This window comes from Rana temporaria, chromosome 1 (assembly GCF_905171775.1).
Source record: "Rana temporaria chromosome 1, aRanTem1.1, whole genome shotgun sequence".
Lineage (NCBI taxonomy): Eukaryota > Metazoa > Chordata > Amphibia > Anura > Ranidae > Rana > Rana temporaria.
In genome coordinates this window covers 259,392,512-259,411,711 of record NC_053489.1, presented here as the reverse complement: position 1 = coordinate 259,411,711, position 19,200 = coordinate 259,392,512, and the positions used below count along the sequence as shown (strand labels likewise).

General features: G+C 38.8%; 1 protein-coding gene across 1 annotated transcript in view; it reads right to left on the bottom strand.

Moving 5' to 3' along the window:
• Positions 1 to 258: 258 nt before the first annotated feature.
• Positions 259 to 19,200, bottom strand: part of AUH (AU RNA binding methylglutaconyl-CoA hydratase) — a 298,019-nt gene continuing 279,077 nt past the window's right edge. Inside the window, exons 8-10 of the mRNA XM_040354848.1 lie at positions 9,112 to 9,162; positions 7,044 to 7,091; positions 259 to 822 (exon numbers count right to left, since the gene is read on the bottom strand). Of these exons, the coding sequence (XP_040210782.1) occupies positions 745 to 822; positions 7,044 to 7,091; positions 9,112 to 9,162 (177 nt within the window). The 3' untranslated portion in view covers positions 259 to 744. The remainder of the gene's footprint in view (positions 823 to 7,043; positions 7,092 to 9,111; positions 9,163 to 19,200) is intronic.

Genomic DNA, 19,200 nt, shown 5'->3' with positions numbered 1-19,200 from the left:
AGTGGTATCAACTGCTCTCCTCTTTAATCAAGATCCCCAAACCAAAGCATACAGTAACTGTTATATAGAGCACACCTGAAAAATGTTCTTACCTTAGCCCAAAAAAGTACATATGTTTTATGTTGGTCATATGCTATCTGAATTCCCCAGCTAATGCAACCAATCTTGTATCTGTACTGTGAGAGGTAGAATGCAGTAGCAGCTTATATCATTCGCTGAACATTATTTTATTTCACAAACTCATCACAAACTAGTATGCAGATTGATGCAACACAACTTTATTAATCAAGTACATTTAGTCAATGGACTTCTTGTAAATGTTTTTTTGCCCGGTATGGTTTTCTGACATCTTTAATTAATAATATGAACAATAATTAATATGGCTTAAGTTTACATTATTTTTACATTCTATTCGAACAGTGTTTCGTAACGTACAATGCTGCTGAAGCAAAGAAAACAAAATGCACATGTGCAGCCCCAGACCTTACTAGCGCTGGCTATGAGCTGAAGACTCTGACATTTCTGTTAACTTACAAGACAAAGGTTTTTGACTGCGCTTGTTGTCACAGGCACTGTCAGAGACTATGAGAGTGATATACAGTATTAGGAACATGTATGGGCACATTTCACATGCCATAATGTTTTGATTTTCCATGGCTGTGTGATTCGAGGCAATGCAAACATAGAAGGTCCCCAACACATTTCTTCTGCTATGTTCTTAGGAAAGGTATTGCTGTGGTCCTTTTACTCTCCCTTGAAACGAGGAGGCCGTTTATCCTTAAATGCTAGTAAGCCTTCAATTCTATCTTTAGTTGGAATAACCTGCAACAAACCACACAAAAAAGTTTTTTTAGTGGTAAACATAAATGGGGAAAATGAAACAATACAGAGCTGTAAAATGAACAAATAAGACTGTTAATCTATTGGCAATAATGTTTATCCTTTCATAACAACAATGTCTCTGGAAATGAGAATAAAGTATATTTTGTGTGAAAACTTGTGTGTCCCCATCCCAACTAAAACAATATCTTTGAAAAAACACTGCCAATCTCCTATACCCAGTACACATTCGCATTCTCTATGTCCTGGAGGAAGTATCGGTCCTCCCATCTCCAATGTAAAAGTGTAGCGCCCCTTTGAATATCACTACTTATCCACAATTTGGTAATCCTCTGTCCAATACTATTGCTATCCCTCAACCTAGCCTCTTCTCAGCACCACACTGGACACATCGAATAAAAAGTAATACATATAAAGTAGTACAACGACTTCCACATTTATTCAGTAATCCTAAAGTCTGACCTTCAACTCATTTTAATTAATCTGACCTGTGTGCTTGTGTCCTTAAAGTCATGCAAAGAAAAGCAAAGGTTGGCTCCTGTTTTTGGTGTTCTGAAAAGTTTTCTATACTCCCTAGTTTGAGTATTTATTAAAATATTGCTAGACCATGTTTATACCTCACAAAAAAAAACTGAGATTGGCATATAGCTTCAGATGTCTATATCTTTAGATCAATTCATAGAAATCAAATTTACATTGAAAGGTCCTAAAATGTTATGAAAAAAAAGTATGAAAAATCTGAAAGTCGCATCAGCAAATACTTCCTGATAATTCCTACTCAAATTACTTAATAATAATAAAAACTGTTTAGGTAATAAGTGGAATATATCTGTGAACTCTATAAACAATTACTGCAGGGCTCACACACAAATCTATTGTGCAAAAATGAAAATAAAGTAATAAATGCTGCATGTTGCTTGTGAGCTGTATTGCTTTAACCATAAAAGTGGTTATAAATGCAGAAGGTTTTTTATCTTAATGCATTCTATGATAAAAAAATAAAACTTCTGTGGGCAGCAGCCCCCCACAGCCCACCTAATACTTACCCGAGTTCCCTCTTTGTCCAGCAATGCCCACGAGTGTCTCGGCTGTTGGAGACTCTCCCTCCTTATTGGCTGAGACACAGCAGTGGCGCCACTGGCTCCCGCTGTTGCCGATCAAAGTCAGTTAGCCAATCAGGAGAGAGAGGGGTCAGGCCCCAGCTCCATGTCTGAATAGACTCAGGGAGCTGTGACTCAGCTCAGGTACCCCCACAGCAAGCTGCTTGCTGTTGGGGCACTCAACAGGAGGGATGGACCAGGAGCACAGAAGAGGGACCCGAGAAGAGGAGGATCGGGGCTGTTCTGTGCAAGTCCATTGCACAGATCAGGCGAGTATAAAATTTTTATAGATAAAAAACAAGACTTTACAATCACTTTAATGTTGCTAATGCAGTCAAAGCATTTGTGTGGCAAACGACAGGTACAATAGGAGCAGCGCAAGGAAGAGAAGCACTAATCAACTTAAAGTGAAGTTCCACTCAACAGTGTCACATTTGAAACCCTTCAGGGGGAGGGGTGACGTGTACCTGTTTTTGACACGTTCCCCTCCCCACTTTCGGGAGACGGTGTCTTGGCGCTGTCCATTGGAAGTTTGGCCCCGCTCCTCCTTCCCCTGCCGCCAGGCAAATTAGAAATGGCGACGGCAGCAGCACCCAACAGCCGGTCCAAAAATTGGCTGGGGTGCTGACAGACAGATAAGTGACCATATATTAAAAAAGTAAGCAGCTACAGTACTTGTAGCTGCCGAGTTTTATTTTTTTCTCCCCAGTTGAAACTGCTTTAACACAAACAGGCTGGGCCATTTGGCCCATGCAATGGTAAATAGATGATAGTGCACACTTCAAAGCAATGCATGCCCTCGTACTGGTGACGTCACCTCCTGCCTATAACAACATGTTTTGATTGGAGACCGCCAATCTTTCCCAAAGATTTATAGTGTTCGACTTGTGTTGCTTTTGGAGGATTTAGGCTGTTTCCTAGTGTGCTGCCCCACAGATCTTTGTACCACTTGTTGCTCTCCTATTTGCACTTGAGTTATTTATTGTCAGAAATCTCTGAGCTCCACTTGCTATCTAGGAAGCACTAGTTTACCACAATCGAAACAATTTTCAATTGCATTTATAAAAAAAAAAAAAAAAATTGAAATTCAGACTGGGTAGGACTGCATCCTTTTGTCCAAAATGCACCTGTCATACTCCAATGTGTGTGAATGAAGCAGAGGCAGCAGCAGACTGCATACCATTTTTGGTGCAAACAAACTGGTGTAATTTATGCAGACACTTACAACATAAACATCTCAGTGGCTGCAGGGATTTACAATGTGGCACCCAGGAGAAGATCATTTGCAGTTTGACAATTAGTGCCAATCAACATACAGACCATGACCCTGGTAAATTGTTGTGTATGACAGGAGTGTACCCTTAGAGCAAAACCAACTGAGATCTTCAAGTCAGTAGCAGTAACCACTTACTCTCATGCATTGCTAGTATTCTCTATTTTAATATATGGAACAGGCACAGCATATGATTGTTTTGACGTTATGACAAACCAAGCTATATTATACCATGTATCTAAACCTGTCAGTGAAAAAGATGGACATACAAATTTGTATGCTTCACGTTTCTGTCACAAACAAGATCTTTAATAATGCAGCTGTCTTAGATTGCCACTTTGACTGACTCCTGACAAAGTGAAAAGCAGCAAAAATTGAATAAAATGCCACTCGTGATGAAGCAGCACACATTTTAGAGCTGTAAACAACAGCAATGCATATGGTACAAAGCCTGAAATGAATGCTCAAATGAATGTGTGGCCATTTAGGAAATCTAAATTTAGCTAACTTGCATAAACACCATTTGCTGATTTTTGTGTGGGAGGTTTCACATTATAAAAACAATAACTTCTTCCATTGAAAGGAATAAACAAACAACAAATAAAATAATTAAGTACACCCCTGCATGTAATCAAATTTTAAAATGCCAGATCCTGCCATTTAATCTGATAAAATATGGTACATGGTACATTTTTTTTCACATTATATCGTATATGATTTAGCAACTATACAGTTCTGTACCTGGTTGACAATCATGGGGGTAAACTAAACCTGTTCTTAAACTTGTACAGGTAAGAGCAATACAAATTGTTGTCCAGTACTGTGACAGACGGCCCCACATTGTCAGGATAAGTCAAACTTTGTAATAACTGAAGATCTAGACAAAAATATTTACTGTTTGAATTTTAAAGGCAATAAATTATTTACTTCCTAGAGCTAAAAGTTGCACTATGGATACGTAGTGCAGCTTTGTTGAATACAAAAAGGGAAACAAAAAGATTGTTTAGTAGTTAAAGTAGGTAAAGGCCATTTTTTAGGCATATGGCTAATCTAGCCTGTGCCGTTTATATAAATAATAGCCTGTGCACTTTGCAAGTGTAGTTGCACTTATTTTCCCTAAAGCTTAGTGAATTTGGTGAAGCTTCACTTTGTAAAGAGTGTCCAATCTGGTGCAAGGAAAATTAAAAACAGCATTTTTGCTTGCACATGATTGGATGATGGGAATCAGCAGAGCTTTTACCGCATTTACTAAGCTCTAGGGAAAATGAGTGCAACTGCGCTTGCAAAGTTCACAATCTATTTGACTTTAGTAAAGCAACCCCAATGTGCACAAATGACTTTAGATCATGCATTAACCACTTACAGACCGCCGCATGTATATGTACGTCGGCAGAATGGCACGTACAGGCACATTGGCGTACCTGTACGTCCCTGCCTAGACGTGGGTCGGGGGTCCGATCGGGACCCCCCCCGCTACATGCGGCGGTCGGATTCCCGCGGGGAGCGATCCGGGACGACGGCGCGGCTATTCGTTTATAGCCGCCCCATCGCGATCGCTCCCTGGAGCTGAAGAAGGGGGAGAGCCGTATGTAAACACGGCTTCCCCGTGCTTCACTGTGGCGGCTGCATCGATCGAGTGATCCCTTTTATAGGGAGACTCGATCGATGACATCAGTCTTACAGCCACACACCCCTACAGTTGTAAACACACACTAGGTGAACCCTAACTCCTACAGCGCCCCCTGTGGTTAACTCCCAGACTGCAACTGTCATTTTCACAATAAACAATGCAATTTAAATGCATTTTTTGCTGTGAAAATGACAATGGTCCCAAAAATGTGTCAAAATTGTCCGAAGTGTCCGCCATAATGTCGCAGTCACGAAAAAAATCACTGATCGCCGCCATTAGTAGTAAAAAAAAAAAAAAAAAAAAACTATCCCCTATTTTGTAAACGCTATAAATTTTGTGCAAACCAATCGATAAACGCTTATTGCGATTTTTTTTACCAAAAATAGGTAGAAGAATACGTATCGGCCTAAACTGAGGAAAAAAATAATTTATATATGTTTTTGGGGGATATTTATTATAGCAAAAAGTAAAAAATATTGAATTTTTTTCAAAATTGTCGCTCTATTTTGTTTATATCACAAAAAATAAAAACCGCAGAGGTGATCAAATAAAACCAAAAGAAATCTCTATTTGTGGGGAAAAAAAGGACGCCAAATTTGTTTGGGCGCCACGTCGCACGACCGCGCAATTGTCTCTTAAAGCGATGCAGTGCCGAATTGTAAAAACCCCTTGGGTCATTTAGCAGCATATTGGTCCGGTCCTTAAGTGGTTAAAGAACATTAAAACCCTCTAATGCATTTTTTTATACTAAGCATACAACTGTATCAGATAAGATCCAGATCATCTCTTACGCAGACAGACTGTGCATCCCATGTGAGTGAGTAAAAAACGTATATAGCGCTGCACTTGCAAACTAAATCGCTTTTGGGCGCGATCTAGATGTTGTTGCATCTGTTGTACCACAACTTTCTCCATTACCTTGGAGAGGACATTTAGGCCTGTTATGGGACGCCGGTGTTTTGAGTCTTTGGGGTCGAGGGTGGGTTTCTTTAAGATGGGTTTGATTATGCCCTGCTTCAATTGGGAGGGCACTATGCCTTCCTTGAAGGACTGGTTTATAAGCTGTGTGATAGGTAGTGCCAGGATATCGGCACATTCCTTTAGCAGTTTAGTGGGGATGATATCATTAGGCGCTGTGCTGTTTCGCAGAGTGCCCATGATATTTTTAGTGGCCTCGATGGGGATGGGTTTAAGAGTGAACTTTGTTGATTGCGGTGAATTTATGTGGGTATTGGGAGAATGATTGTGGGCGGGGTTGAGGGGGTACTGTTTTGCTGAATGATTTCACGGATTTCTTCAATTTTGTTAACAAAGTAATCCGATAACTCATTGGATTACTTCATCAGAATTGGGGGCTTCAAGACAGACTGGATTCATGGTCTGGGTGACCAGCTTGAAGAGTTCACGAGGGCGGTTTAGGGCATTGGTGATGGCATTGGAAAAAATCTTTTTTTTGGCTTTGAAGATTTCTTTGTGATATTTTTTTGTTATTGCCTTGTAAATGGTGTGGTATTCCTCTGAAGAGCTTCTATTCCAGGCGGCTTCCGCTCTTCTGCGTTCTTGCTTCAGCAAGGACAGCTGGTCGTTAAACCAGCTGGAGTTGTTTTTTCGGATGCAGGTTTTGCGTTTTGGCGCTACTAAGTCGGCTGACTGTAGTAGAGCTGTGTTGATGGCATCCACGGTTTCTGTGGCTGTTTGATGTGGTTGGATTGTTTTTATTTTGTTTCCTAATGTAGTTTTGAAGAGCTCCGAATGGAGCTTCTTCAGAGATCTAGTCCAGTGTGTTGTCACCGGTTTTAGCCTTAAGGGGGCGTTTTTGGTAATTATGAATTTAATTACATGGTGGTCAGTCCATGGTAACGGCTCATTTTTCAGATGTTTTTTTCCAGATCTTGTCTGAAAATAAGATCGAGCGTATGCCCTGAAGTATGTGTGAGCCCACATACTAGTTGTTACAGCCCTAATCCTTCCAAATGGTCGATGCAGGCATCGGCAACGGGATCCCGTGCACAGTTGGCCCAAGTGGACATAAACTCTGTCAAAGGTGAGAGAAGCTGCGATTTTGGACCCGGTGGTCTATAGCAGAGTAGAATATGGACGGTTTCCTGGGGATTAGTTTGCAGTTGCAGAGTGAGGGTTTCCATGAATGGAAGAGGGTTTTGCAGGTGCCAAAACTGGAATTGATGTATGGGTATCATACCTGAGCATAGCATGCTTCTTCTATTGCCAAGCCTGTGGCTAGATCCACCTAAAACGTGAAAAAGATACATATATTAGTACTTGGTAAAACTGTGCTTTTTAAAATATGAACTTAATAGCATTAGCATAACATTCGTAAATTTTACAGTGCGTTTTTGAACATTAGTAGGTAGAAAAACAAGACTATAATATAGGACTATAGCAGGCCATACATTATACAATTTTCTTTTCCTCAACACAGGTTGAAGGAAAGAAAATTGCTTATTTCCCTTATCAACACAGCCAGCGTTGATGGGGGAATCCCTCCCGAAGTGCTATTGTGTTCAGCAGGAAGCCTTCCCCACTGGCAAACAATCCAAGAAAAATCCAGCACTTGGGTCACCAGAAATTACGTTGCCTAGTCGCTGGAAGGGGAAAAAGAGAAACAACTGGAGATGACTCGGCAATGATGGAAGGTCTGTTGAATGCTTACAGGAGGAAGAACATAATGTAGCCGGCTGTCATACCAATGCATTTTGGACATGACATAAAGAAGGGGCCATGCCCCAAAACGCATTGTCATGGTAACCAGCTAAGTCATCATCCTCCTCCTGTGAGCATCTGATGAATTTTCCATCATTGTAGAGTCCTCTATGGCTGTTTTTCTTGTTCCAGTGATCGGGCAACATCCCCTCTATTGACTCGGAAACTGTTGGAACTCAGTCTCAGTTTTCCTCTCCCAGGGACACCAGTGCACAGTGTTTTTTCCTAACCACCAGGATCGGGAGCTGAGTTTCTCCAAAGCTGCAGTCATGCGAGAGAATTCACAGGGCACATAGTTAGATGTAAGCCATCAGGGCTCAAGTCCTGCGGGAACGCGTGGGAATGGAGTTCCTGCACTTTTTTCACAGCAGGAACTCAGTTCCCTTTGAAGGATTCGAGCAGCCGAGCCGCCTGAGCCAATCCTTCACTAAGCGGCGATACCCAGCTTGAGTCACTGTCAGGAGCAGGCGAACCTTAGTAATCCTTTATGTTACTGGCCGCTTCCTGTATATGGATTCATCAGGTAGTGTGCGGATATTCCATCACTTCCTCGATACCGCAATGTCTCCTGGGAGCTTTTGTCATTGTTCCCAGGAGACATTGCAGAGGTTTGCCGCGAGTTATCGCAGGATTTAGAAAGAACTTGAAGTGACGGAATACCCGCACACTACCCAATGAATCCATATACAGGAAGCGGCCAGTAACATAAAGGATTACTAAGGTACAGTGGATTGAAAAAAAAAAAAAAAAACATCCGGTTTAGTAATTATGCATATGACCGTATCATTTTTTATTTTTTTGGTGGGGGAGTGGATCTTGGGTGGGAGTTCCCACACTTTTTTCCCCAGGACTTGACCCCTGTAAGCCATGTCATATAAAGTATATGTTGCTGCATATATAATTTAATTGATTTTAATAAAGTGACCTCCTTATCTTTTACATTTATTTATCTTGGAACTGTGGTATCAGTGTGGGCTCCTTTTGTGCAAATTCTTCCCCACCGGCAGAGTACAAAGGTCACTGCTGGCTGCTATAGCTGGCGGCAGTGATCAGGCGGAAAAAAAACCCTGACTGGCTGATTGTACTAAAGTTGATCTATTGATTGACTTAAGCACAACCAGGCTGCCCATAGATGGATTAAAACGCAAATAGTTCCTGCTGCCCAGCTTAAGGCTGGCCAATGATGTTTCATTAGACAGGACAGGTAGTAGAATTTATGGCTGTCCTTGGTAGCACTACCATGGGTCTGAACCCTGTTGTGAATTTATCTCTAATTTGTTTAAATGTGAATACAGCACATGTGTATCTCATTCCCTTTATTCCATAGCAAAAGGAATGTCAAAGAAATGTTTCAGCAGGACCTTGCAAGGTCAGAAATACTCAATGCAATTTCCCTTTAGGGAATATGTACAAGGATCCTCACCTGATGCTTGAATCAAAGTCATTGCTTGTAAAGATTAGGTCAGAAATGGGCACCCTAATAAATATTCCACACAGTCAGTGGTTCCAAAACTACATGAAACAATAATGCAATTAAATTAACTTACTTCAATGCCTTGGTTGATTGCTAATTTAGCCATTCTCATTGCAATCGGTCCCTAGAATTAAAATAAATAATGACAGTATTAATTGCAAAATGGGCAAACAACTATAAAGAAATCAATTACTTGGAACCTCAAAGATATAGAAAGTTGATTAGTCTTTACCTACAAACAGGAAAATTATTGTAGAAGATTAGACATAATCTTCTGATAATTGCCCACTACATGGATGACAATTGATATTATAATCAAATTCTTGCATTTATAAGAAACACAGTGCTGGTACAAATATGTAGGTACAAATATCTGGTACAAAATATCTCTCACTGTGGACCTTCCTAAAATGCTTGTTTTCTATCTCACCCTGAAGATAACACTTTCCAAGTTACTGTCTCAAAATGATCATGCATCAAGTTTGGTCAGATTACAGCCAAAATTCCTGAACTCCATACTTCAGGGTCAGTAACACATACTAAAACTGGAGGGTGCAAAATCTGGTGCAGCTTTGCATAGTAGCCAATCAGCTTCTAACTTCAGCTTGTTCAATTAAGCTTTGACAAGGAAACCTGGATACTAGTTTCTATGCAGAGCTGCACCAGATTTTGCACTTTCCAGTTTTAGTAAATGAACCCCATAAAGTCCAGGAGAAACATAGATTCATTTGATCACAAGGCAACAAGCATTTTCAGAATACCATGTTTTTCACAGTACAGAATTCCTTTAAAAAAAGGAAAGAGCACACACCAACAGCTAAAATCTTCTCTTTATTTATTAGAACAGAGAAGTCGGAACAACACAGGATGAATTTTTAATTGGTTACTATGAGTTACTGCATTATTCACACTGCTGATTAAATGAGATGCAAGCTGATAGAAAACTTGTGCACAAAAATGAACTTCTCTAGAAAATCTTTATTTAAATACCAACAATTCTGATGTATAGGTATATAATTCAAACATGTTTTTTAAGAATGAAGTAATCACAGAGATTGTAAGTAGATTTCACCACTCCAGAGCTTAGATTACATATTTACATAAATTAGAGCTTTCACTTCCATGCTCAATTGAAGGTATTACAATAGTTTTAATTCCTAGAGTTTGTTAGTGTTGATTTGCTTGTAAAATTATCTCTACGATTACATGGCTATTTCAGTTGTGATCATATGCTTTATACTGTGCTGATATAATCTTATAATCAATATAAACACACAAACACCCTTGGGGTCTTTGAAACATTGGTTTAAATGGCAGTGATGTACAGAAATACAGTCACGGTATCTTATAGTCATAGATCAGCTTTCATTAGCCAATGTAATCTGTTAAAAGCTGACATCTGACAGCTCATAGTTAGTTTGGCAAACAAGCACTTTTCAGGTGCCATTTTAAAACAGTGAAGGTATAGTGATTTTTGTTCTAGCATCGCCCGTTTGTCCCCCCATGGCATTCGCTCTTGACAGTGATGTAAAGTCCTGGTAGGTTTTGTCAGTCTAGCGGCTAAAGTAGAGCTAATCTAGCAATAAACATCCCCCTACCCCCACAGAAAAAGATTACGGCAATATATAAATGTATGCATGTATGATGTAAAGTACACAGAGTTAGATAAAAAAAAAAATCACACTTATGTTAAATTCTTTTAATTAGAGGTATGTAGCCAGATTCAGGTATAGATACGCCATCGTAACTCTGAATCCGCGCCGTCCTACATTTAAGCGTATGCTCAAACTGAGATACGCTTAAATGTTGCTAAGATACGAGCTAGTCTTCCTACGCCGTCGTATCTTAGCTGTCTATTTACGCTGGCCGCTAGGGGCGTGTACGCTGGTGTACGCTGATTTACGCCTAGAATATGTAAATCAGCGAGATACGCCTATTCACGAACGTACGCTCACCCGTTGCAGTAAAGATACGCCGTTTACGTAAGGCGTTTTCAGGCATAAAGATAAACCACCAAAAAGATGGCGCAGCCAATGTTAAGTAAGGACGTCGGAACCGCCGTTGAATTTCACGTCGTTTGCGTAAGTCGATTCAGAATAGGGCTGGGCGTAGGTTACGTTCACATCGAAAGCATTGACTATTTGCGACGTGATTTGGAGCATGCGCACTGGGATACGACCGCGGACGGCGCATGCGCCGTTCGTTAAAAACGTCATTTACGTGGGGTCATGCTTTATCTACATAAAACACGCCCACCTCTTCACAATTTGAATTAGGCGCGCCTACGCCGGCACATTTACGCTGCGTCTCCGTAACTTAGGACGCAAGTGCTTTGTGAATACAGCACTTGCCTCTCTAACTTGCGGCGGCATAACGTAAATTACATACGCTACGCCCCCACAACTTTGAGCCGCCGTACGTAAATCTGGCCAATAGTATTTTAGCGTAAATATGTAGACATGCACAAATTACATAAATACATAAATGATGCATTTGGAAAAAAAAAAGAATAATATATAAAGAGTGCTTATTTTAAATGCTTGTCCTTAAAATGAAACTAAAACCATCAATTTAACTGCTGCCTAAAACAGTTAAATACGAAGCATACCATGAATGATAACTGTCACAGTTGTTGTCTCAATCGAACTGCCAAGTCATCAAATGACTGGTGACATAACTGATCACCTGTGCGGCACAATGGTAACTGCAGATCAAATAGAGGCCAAGATGGCAGCTTCCTTGGCTCTAAAGTATAGAAGGGATTAGTTTGCTTAAGGCGCAGCCAAAACAGCCAAATGCAAGATGGATTATGTATGATCTCTATGGATAATGCACATAAGCAGAGTGGCATTAGGTTGACAAAAAGCCTTGCCCCAAATGCTGCCCACACTACCCTGCTCCCATCTCTGGCACTGCTCTGTGTGCACTAAACCAGCAGTCATATATTATATATATATATATATATATATATGGAATCAATTACATGGTAAATTGCTTACTAATCCAATCAAATTCCCACATGGTTATTTCAAATATTCCACACCATAGATACAAAAAAGGGTTAATCCAGCTGGCCACAGTCTCAAAATTCCCCAGGAGCCATCCCAGTGTCAATCTGAAATTATATATATATATATATATATTTATTATGTAAAAAACATTTTTTTGAAAAACATATATATTGAAAAATTAAGATGGAAGGAAAAAACAAAAAAGTAAATGCAGACCCATATGTATCGATCAAAAATTATGAATCATAAAAATAAATAGAAATCCAAATCTGTGTTTAATCCATTAGGAGTGATAGTATTAAGAAAATGTATCCTATGTACCTCACGTCTTCTCAAGGTAAGTTCACGATCACCACCTCTCCTATTTCTTTCAATGCCTTCTAATACCATATATTTTAATTGTGAGACAGCATGTCCTTTCTCTACAAAATGACGGGCAAGTGGTAGCTGTATTAGTTTATCTCTGATTGAATACTTATGACGGGCTATTCGATCCTTTACCTTTTGGGTGATTTCTCCAATATATAATAATCCACATGGACATTTGATAGCATATACCACATACGATGATTGGCAGGTGTAGTGTCCCTTAATGGGGATATTAAATTCTTTGTGGGGATGTGAAATATATTTACCTTTAATCATAGAGTTACATTGGATACAAGATAAAAAAGGAAAATATCCCATGTTTTTCGGTCCCAGAAATGTCCATTTGGGAACAGGCAGGGAAAATTGATCTGATTTCACCAATCGATCCCTGAGTGTTCTTCCTTTCCTATATGAAGGCATGGGTAAACTCCAAAATTCATCAATAGTAGGATAACTAGTCTTAAGTGTATTCCAATGTTTTTTAATAATATAAAACATTTTATATGAAAAAGGATGATACTGTGAGACAAAATGAATTCTTTTAAACGATCTTTTAGGCATCCTGTTGGTGTTTAGATTTAATCATTCTTTTTTGATTAATGCTTCAGGATATCCTCTCTGGATAAGTTTTTTTCTCCATTTCATTTACTCTCTGTTGACAACATTGTGGATCATTAACTATTCTCTGAACGCGCATCAGCTGACTTTTAGGAATCAAATTAAAAAGGCTACGTGGGTGAAAGCTATCAAAGTGTAACAATTGATTGCGATCAGTGGTTTTTACATATAGATCACTCATGATTTTCATAATATTAATACATAGAGTGGTATCTAGGAAAGAAATTTCAGTTTTATTAAATTCCATATTAAATTTTAAACCGGGGATAAGATAATTGAGATAACAATCGAATAGTAATAGGGATTCAATGTCGCCACCCCACACAGCAAAAATATCGTCCACAAATCTATACCATCCTTGGCAGTGTTCAAAAAATAAATTGTTGACATAAATCAATGAGACTTCAATAATGTTCATGAATGCATTTGCATACGGGGGTGCGACATTAGAACCCATCGATGCCCCTCTCAGCTGTAAAAAGTGGGTATCTTTGAAAAGAAAGTCATTTTCATGAAGTATTATTTTTAATAAATCCAACAAAAACTCGATATGTTTACTCTCATATGCACCTGAATCGATCAACAGCCGTTGACATGCTTCAATCCCTAACTCATGACCATTAATCAAAAAAGAACGATTAAATCTAAACACCAACAGGATGCCTAAAAGATTGTTTAAAAGAATTCCTTTTGTCTCACAGTATCATCCTTTTTCATAAAATGTTTTTAATATTATTAAAAAACATTGGAATACACTTAAGACTAGTTATCCTACTATTGATGAATTTTGGAGTTTACGCATGCCTTCATATAGGAAAGAAAGAACACTCAGGGATCGATTGGTGAAATCAGATCAATTTTCCCTGCCTGTTCCCAAATTGACATTTCTGGGACCAAAAAACATGGGATTGTTTCCTTGTTTATCTTGTATCCAATGTAACTCTATGATTAAAGGTAAATATATTTCACATCCCCACAAATATTTTAATATTCCCATTAAGGGACACTACACCTGCCAATCATCGTATGTGGTATATGCTATCAAATGTCCATGTGGATTATTATATATTGGAGAAACCACCCAAAAGGTAAAGGATCGAATAGCCCGTCATAAGTAATCAGAGATAAACTAATACAGCTTCCACTTGCCCGTCATTTTGTAGAGCAAGGACATGCTGTCTCACAATTAAAATATATGGAATTAGAAGGCATTGAAAGAAATAGGAGAGGTGATGATCGTGAACTTACCTTGAGGAGACGTGAGGTACATTGGATATATTTTCTTACTACTATCACTCCTAATGGATTAAACACAGATTTGGATTAATATTTATTTTTATGATTCATAATTTTTGATCGATACATATGGGTCTGCATTTACTTTTTTGTTTGTTCCTTCCGTTTTCATTTTTCAATATATATTCTTAAAAAAAATAAAAAAATAAATATATATATATATGTTTTTCCCCCAATTTTTTTTCCCTCTCTTACTTCTGGTTCTTTTTTGCACATTTCTAGTTTATTTTATTTTTTACCATATTTTTACTTTTATTCTCCATGTTTATGGCATCCAGCCGGGTGTTCTGCATATTTTCCACATATGTGTATGGTACATCCACACGCCCTTTTATACATCTGTCTTTAGTGACATGTTTTCATTCATAGATCTCTTATTTATGTGTATATATTTTTTTACTACTGCTGGTTCATAACATGGACAGTCATGCATATAGTTTTAGTACCATCTCTCACAGCGAGTAAACTTGTTGTGAAATAGATCATTTACTTTGTATGCTCATAGATCGTGCTGCTAGCCAGCATACTGACAATTTTTTAGCTTTCCGTGATTCACGGTTTTCACTTTAGCTCTTACACGTTTTTACCTTATACCCACATTATTCAGCCCTTTCACTGATTACCACACCTTGTAGCAATCCTGCTCATATATCTTTTTCTTTTTCTTCCTTCTTACACATTTACGCACTATTTTAGTGCTTACACTTTGTCACTTTTTCTCACGCCATTATGTGAGTCCACACACTGCAGTGAAGTATACTATGTGTTTATTATCCCCCATTCACGACAATTTCATTTGCAGGATACTATACCATCCAGCATTTTTTTACATATATCATGATATTGGGGTTCCACATACAAACACATTATATCAATCGGATGGTATCACTATTTTTTATTATTTACTTCATCCCACATTCACATCCACACCTATACCTGGTTACATAAGCAGATGCTACGATTGTTGTCACTTTACTTCCATTAACTTATGTTTAATTGTGTGTTTTTTACTTTTTTACATTTTTTCTTTTTTATTTATCATAATTTTTTTTGCTTTTTGTCAGCTGATCTTTGAATCCCTTTCCACCTGGTTCTCATGGGTGTAGTTTCTCTCCGCTGTGTCTACCCACAGATGTATGGGATTACTGCAATCAGTTCAGACCAATCACAGACTGGACTCACCACATGACTTTTTTTCTTTGGAATACTATAAATGAGATTGTTTTTTATGTTGTTCTTAGCTATGACTAAGCATTGTATAACAATGTGAAACGCTATATCATCCCACCGTTTGCCGTTTCTCTGTTTGTGCAGTGGTTTTTTACTGGATTAAAGGCTTTTATTGTTTTTTACATTTATCGGAGTGCGGCTCTCCATACCTTTTTGCTTCCATTTATGCTTCGTGCATTGCCTGCACCCACTGGATTTTTCTGAGTCCACACTCACCACCGAGGTGCACTCATGTGGAGCGGCGGTCTCTTTCCCCCAGAAGGATTTACCCCCTTCCTGACCAGAGCATTTTCTGCAATTTGGCACTGCGTCGCTTTAGCTGACAATTGCGCGGTTGTGCGACGTTATACCCAAACAAAATTGACGTCCTTTTTTTTACCACAAATAGAGCTTTCTTTTGGTGGTATTTGATATCCCCCAAAATATATATAAAAAAAACATTTTGTTTCCTCAGTTTAGGCCGAAATGTATTCTTCTACATATTTCTGGTAAAAAAAAAAGAAAATCGCAGTAAGTGTATATTGATTGGTTTGCACAAAAGTTAAGCGTCTACAAAATAGGGAATAGATTTATGCATTTTTATAAATATGTTTTTTTACTAGTAATTGTGGTGATCTGCGATTTTATCAGGACTGCGGCATTATGGCCAACAGATCGGACATTTTTGACACTATTTTGGGACCATTGACATTTATACAGTGATCAGAGCTACAAATAGCCACCGATTACTGTATAAATTACACTGGCAGGGAAGGGGTTAAACACTAGGCTCACTATAACATGACAGAGATCGCTGCTCCCAATGACAGAGAGCAGTAGATTTCTTCTCGGTTCTGCTTATTGCTTTAAAAGTATGCACAATCTTGAGGCACCCCATTATAAAATGTAAAAAACTAAACAAATAGTTTATCATAATAAAGCAACATCTACAAGGTGCAAATTCTGCAAGGTGCTTTTTGGCACAGCTCAGTTGTGACTGTATATGGCCTTTCTTGAGGAGTGGCTTTTTTCCTGCAACCCTCCTATACAACCACATTTGTGGAGAATTTGTGATATTGTTGTCACATGCACACAATGACCACTCTTTCACAGTTGCTGTAGGCCTCTTGGTAGCCTCTCTGACCAGTTTCCTCCTGGCTCTTTCATCCAGTTTGGAGTGACGTCCTGATCCACCGATTCAGTGATTCAGTTTTTTGGGGGTTTTTTCTGACACAAGTTTCACTGAGTAAAATACTGCTGGATAAAACAAAAACTGTGTGTCTTAATTTCAGGCTGTAAAGCAAAAAAATTAGATTTTACCTACTTAAGACCCAGACCATTACGCAGGTAAAGGACCTGGCCAGTTTTTGCGATTCGCCACTGTGTCGCTTTAACTGACAATTGCGCGGCCGTGCGATGTGGCTCCCAAACAAAATTGGCGTCCTTTTTTTCCCACAAATAGAGCTTTCTTTTGGTGGCATTTGATCACCTCTGCGGTTTTTATTTTTTGCGCTATAAACAAAAATAGAGCGCCAATTTTGAAAAAAATATCAATATTTTTTACATTATGCTATAATAAATACCCCCAAAAAAGATATAAAAAAACATATTTTTTTCTCAGTTTAGGCCTATACGTATTCTTGTACATATTTTTGGTAAAAAAAAATCGCAAAAAGCGTTCGATTGGTTTGCGCAAAAGTTATAGCGTTTACAATATAGGGGATAGTTTTATTGCATTTTTAGTAATAATTATTTTTTTTACTACTAATGGCGGCGATCAGCGATTTTTTTCATGACTGCGGCATTGTGGTGGATACATCGGACAATTTTGACACATTTTTGGGACCATTGTCATTTTCACAGCAAAAAATGCTATAAAAATGCATTGTTTACTGTGAAAATGACAATTGCAGTTTGGGAGTTAACCACTAGGGGGCACTGAAGGGGTTAGGTGTGACCTCATATGTGTTTCTTACTGTAGGGGGGCGGGGCTGGACGTGTGACGTCATTGATCGCCTTTCCCTATATCAGGGAACAAACGATCAATGACAGCGCCACAGTGAAGAACAGGGACCGATCACGGGACTCCGGTGGCGATCGGGTCCCGCGGTCACGGAGCTTCGGACCGGGTCGCGGGTGCGCTCCCGCGACTGGGCACTTAAAGAGGACGTACAGGTACATGCTTGTGCCCAGCCGTGCCATTCTGCCGACGTATATGTGCAGGAGGCGGTCCTTAAGTAGTTAAAGGGGGGTGATTCTTTTCTACGCCAACTGTATGTATGTATGCATGCAAGGTAGATTCTTGCTGGTGTTTAAAAGCTGTCTGCACACACTCTCAGTGTCAGCTGTTGAATTTGTAACCTGTACTATCCGCTATCTGATAAACTATCCGTGGCTGTTCTGCCTTCTGAATGTAACCTTAAGGCACATGTATGGGCAGCAGACCCAAAAATCGTAATATACAATTTCCTGTAAATTTTCAGGGACTAAAAGCATCCTAAGAGGGAGCACTACCTACAAATTTTGTGAGTCCAGAGGGAAGCTGAAGAAACTCCAAGATGGAATAAGTCATTTTTTTCTGATCATATGTGAGCATCTTAGCATCTTCTCTTTAAAGAGAATTGTATATTATGGATGGTTGGTTTTGGTATTGATGTTGTTAGTAGTTTTAAAGGGTATTGAGATGTAAAGATAAAAATGGTTGCCTATAAGGAAAGTCTTTTTATGGCTGCATATTGCATCTTTTACTTTAAAAGGGAAGGATTTGTAGAAATCCTTCATCTCCACAACATACAAACATCTTTCTGGTTCTCAAAAGCACAAGGAGGGAAAAAGAAGGGGGGGGGAACATTCCCCGTTCCCAACTCTGAAGCATTTTGTGTTTTACCGTAGAATCAGAACATAATACAGAAACAAGCTACACAGTAACAAAGTAAGCTACATGATGTTAAAGAGTAGGCAAACTAGTGCATATTTATTCAAGATCATCCTTTATAGACAGAAGATACATCTGACATTGGAAAAAAAAAAAGCTATGTTTGAACCTACTTCTCACATCCCAGAAAGTTCTGAAGAGCTACAATTAGTTGCTATTTATGATTTAAGGCAAGTCTTCTGCTCTTTGACAAAAGCTTAGAAACAACATCACTGCAGGAACTGCCACCTGTGATGTGGAAGCTGAAAAAGACTTCCAGTAAAACTAAGAATGCTGAAGCAATAATTAGTGATTAGTAAACATGATCCTGCTGACTAGGAAAGTGATATATCTGAAAGCTTTTATGAATACTTATCTTGAAATCCTGTCAAACAGGCATGCTAGCATCAAGAATGCGTGCTTATGTAAGAAGATTTCAGAGTCAAAATCTTTTTATAAGAGTTCAATTTCCCAGTAATTAGCTTATATACCGATACTCAAAAGAAAATGCACCTTTTGCACCAAACAAACCTTATAGTACCAAAAGACCAAAACTTTCCCTGATGAGTCAAAAATCTAACCGAAATTTCCAACAAGCGATAGCTTTATCTCTGACACACTCAGTGAGATAACCAAGTTATGTTTTATGGTTGACCTCAAAAGAAGAAATCTAATCTATGTTCCCAATACAAAATGTAAAATATTTTAAATTGAATTTTGCCATAGTTTTATAAATTAAGTTTTT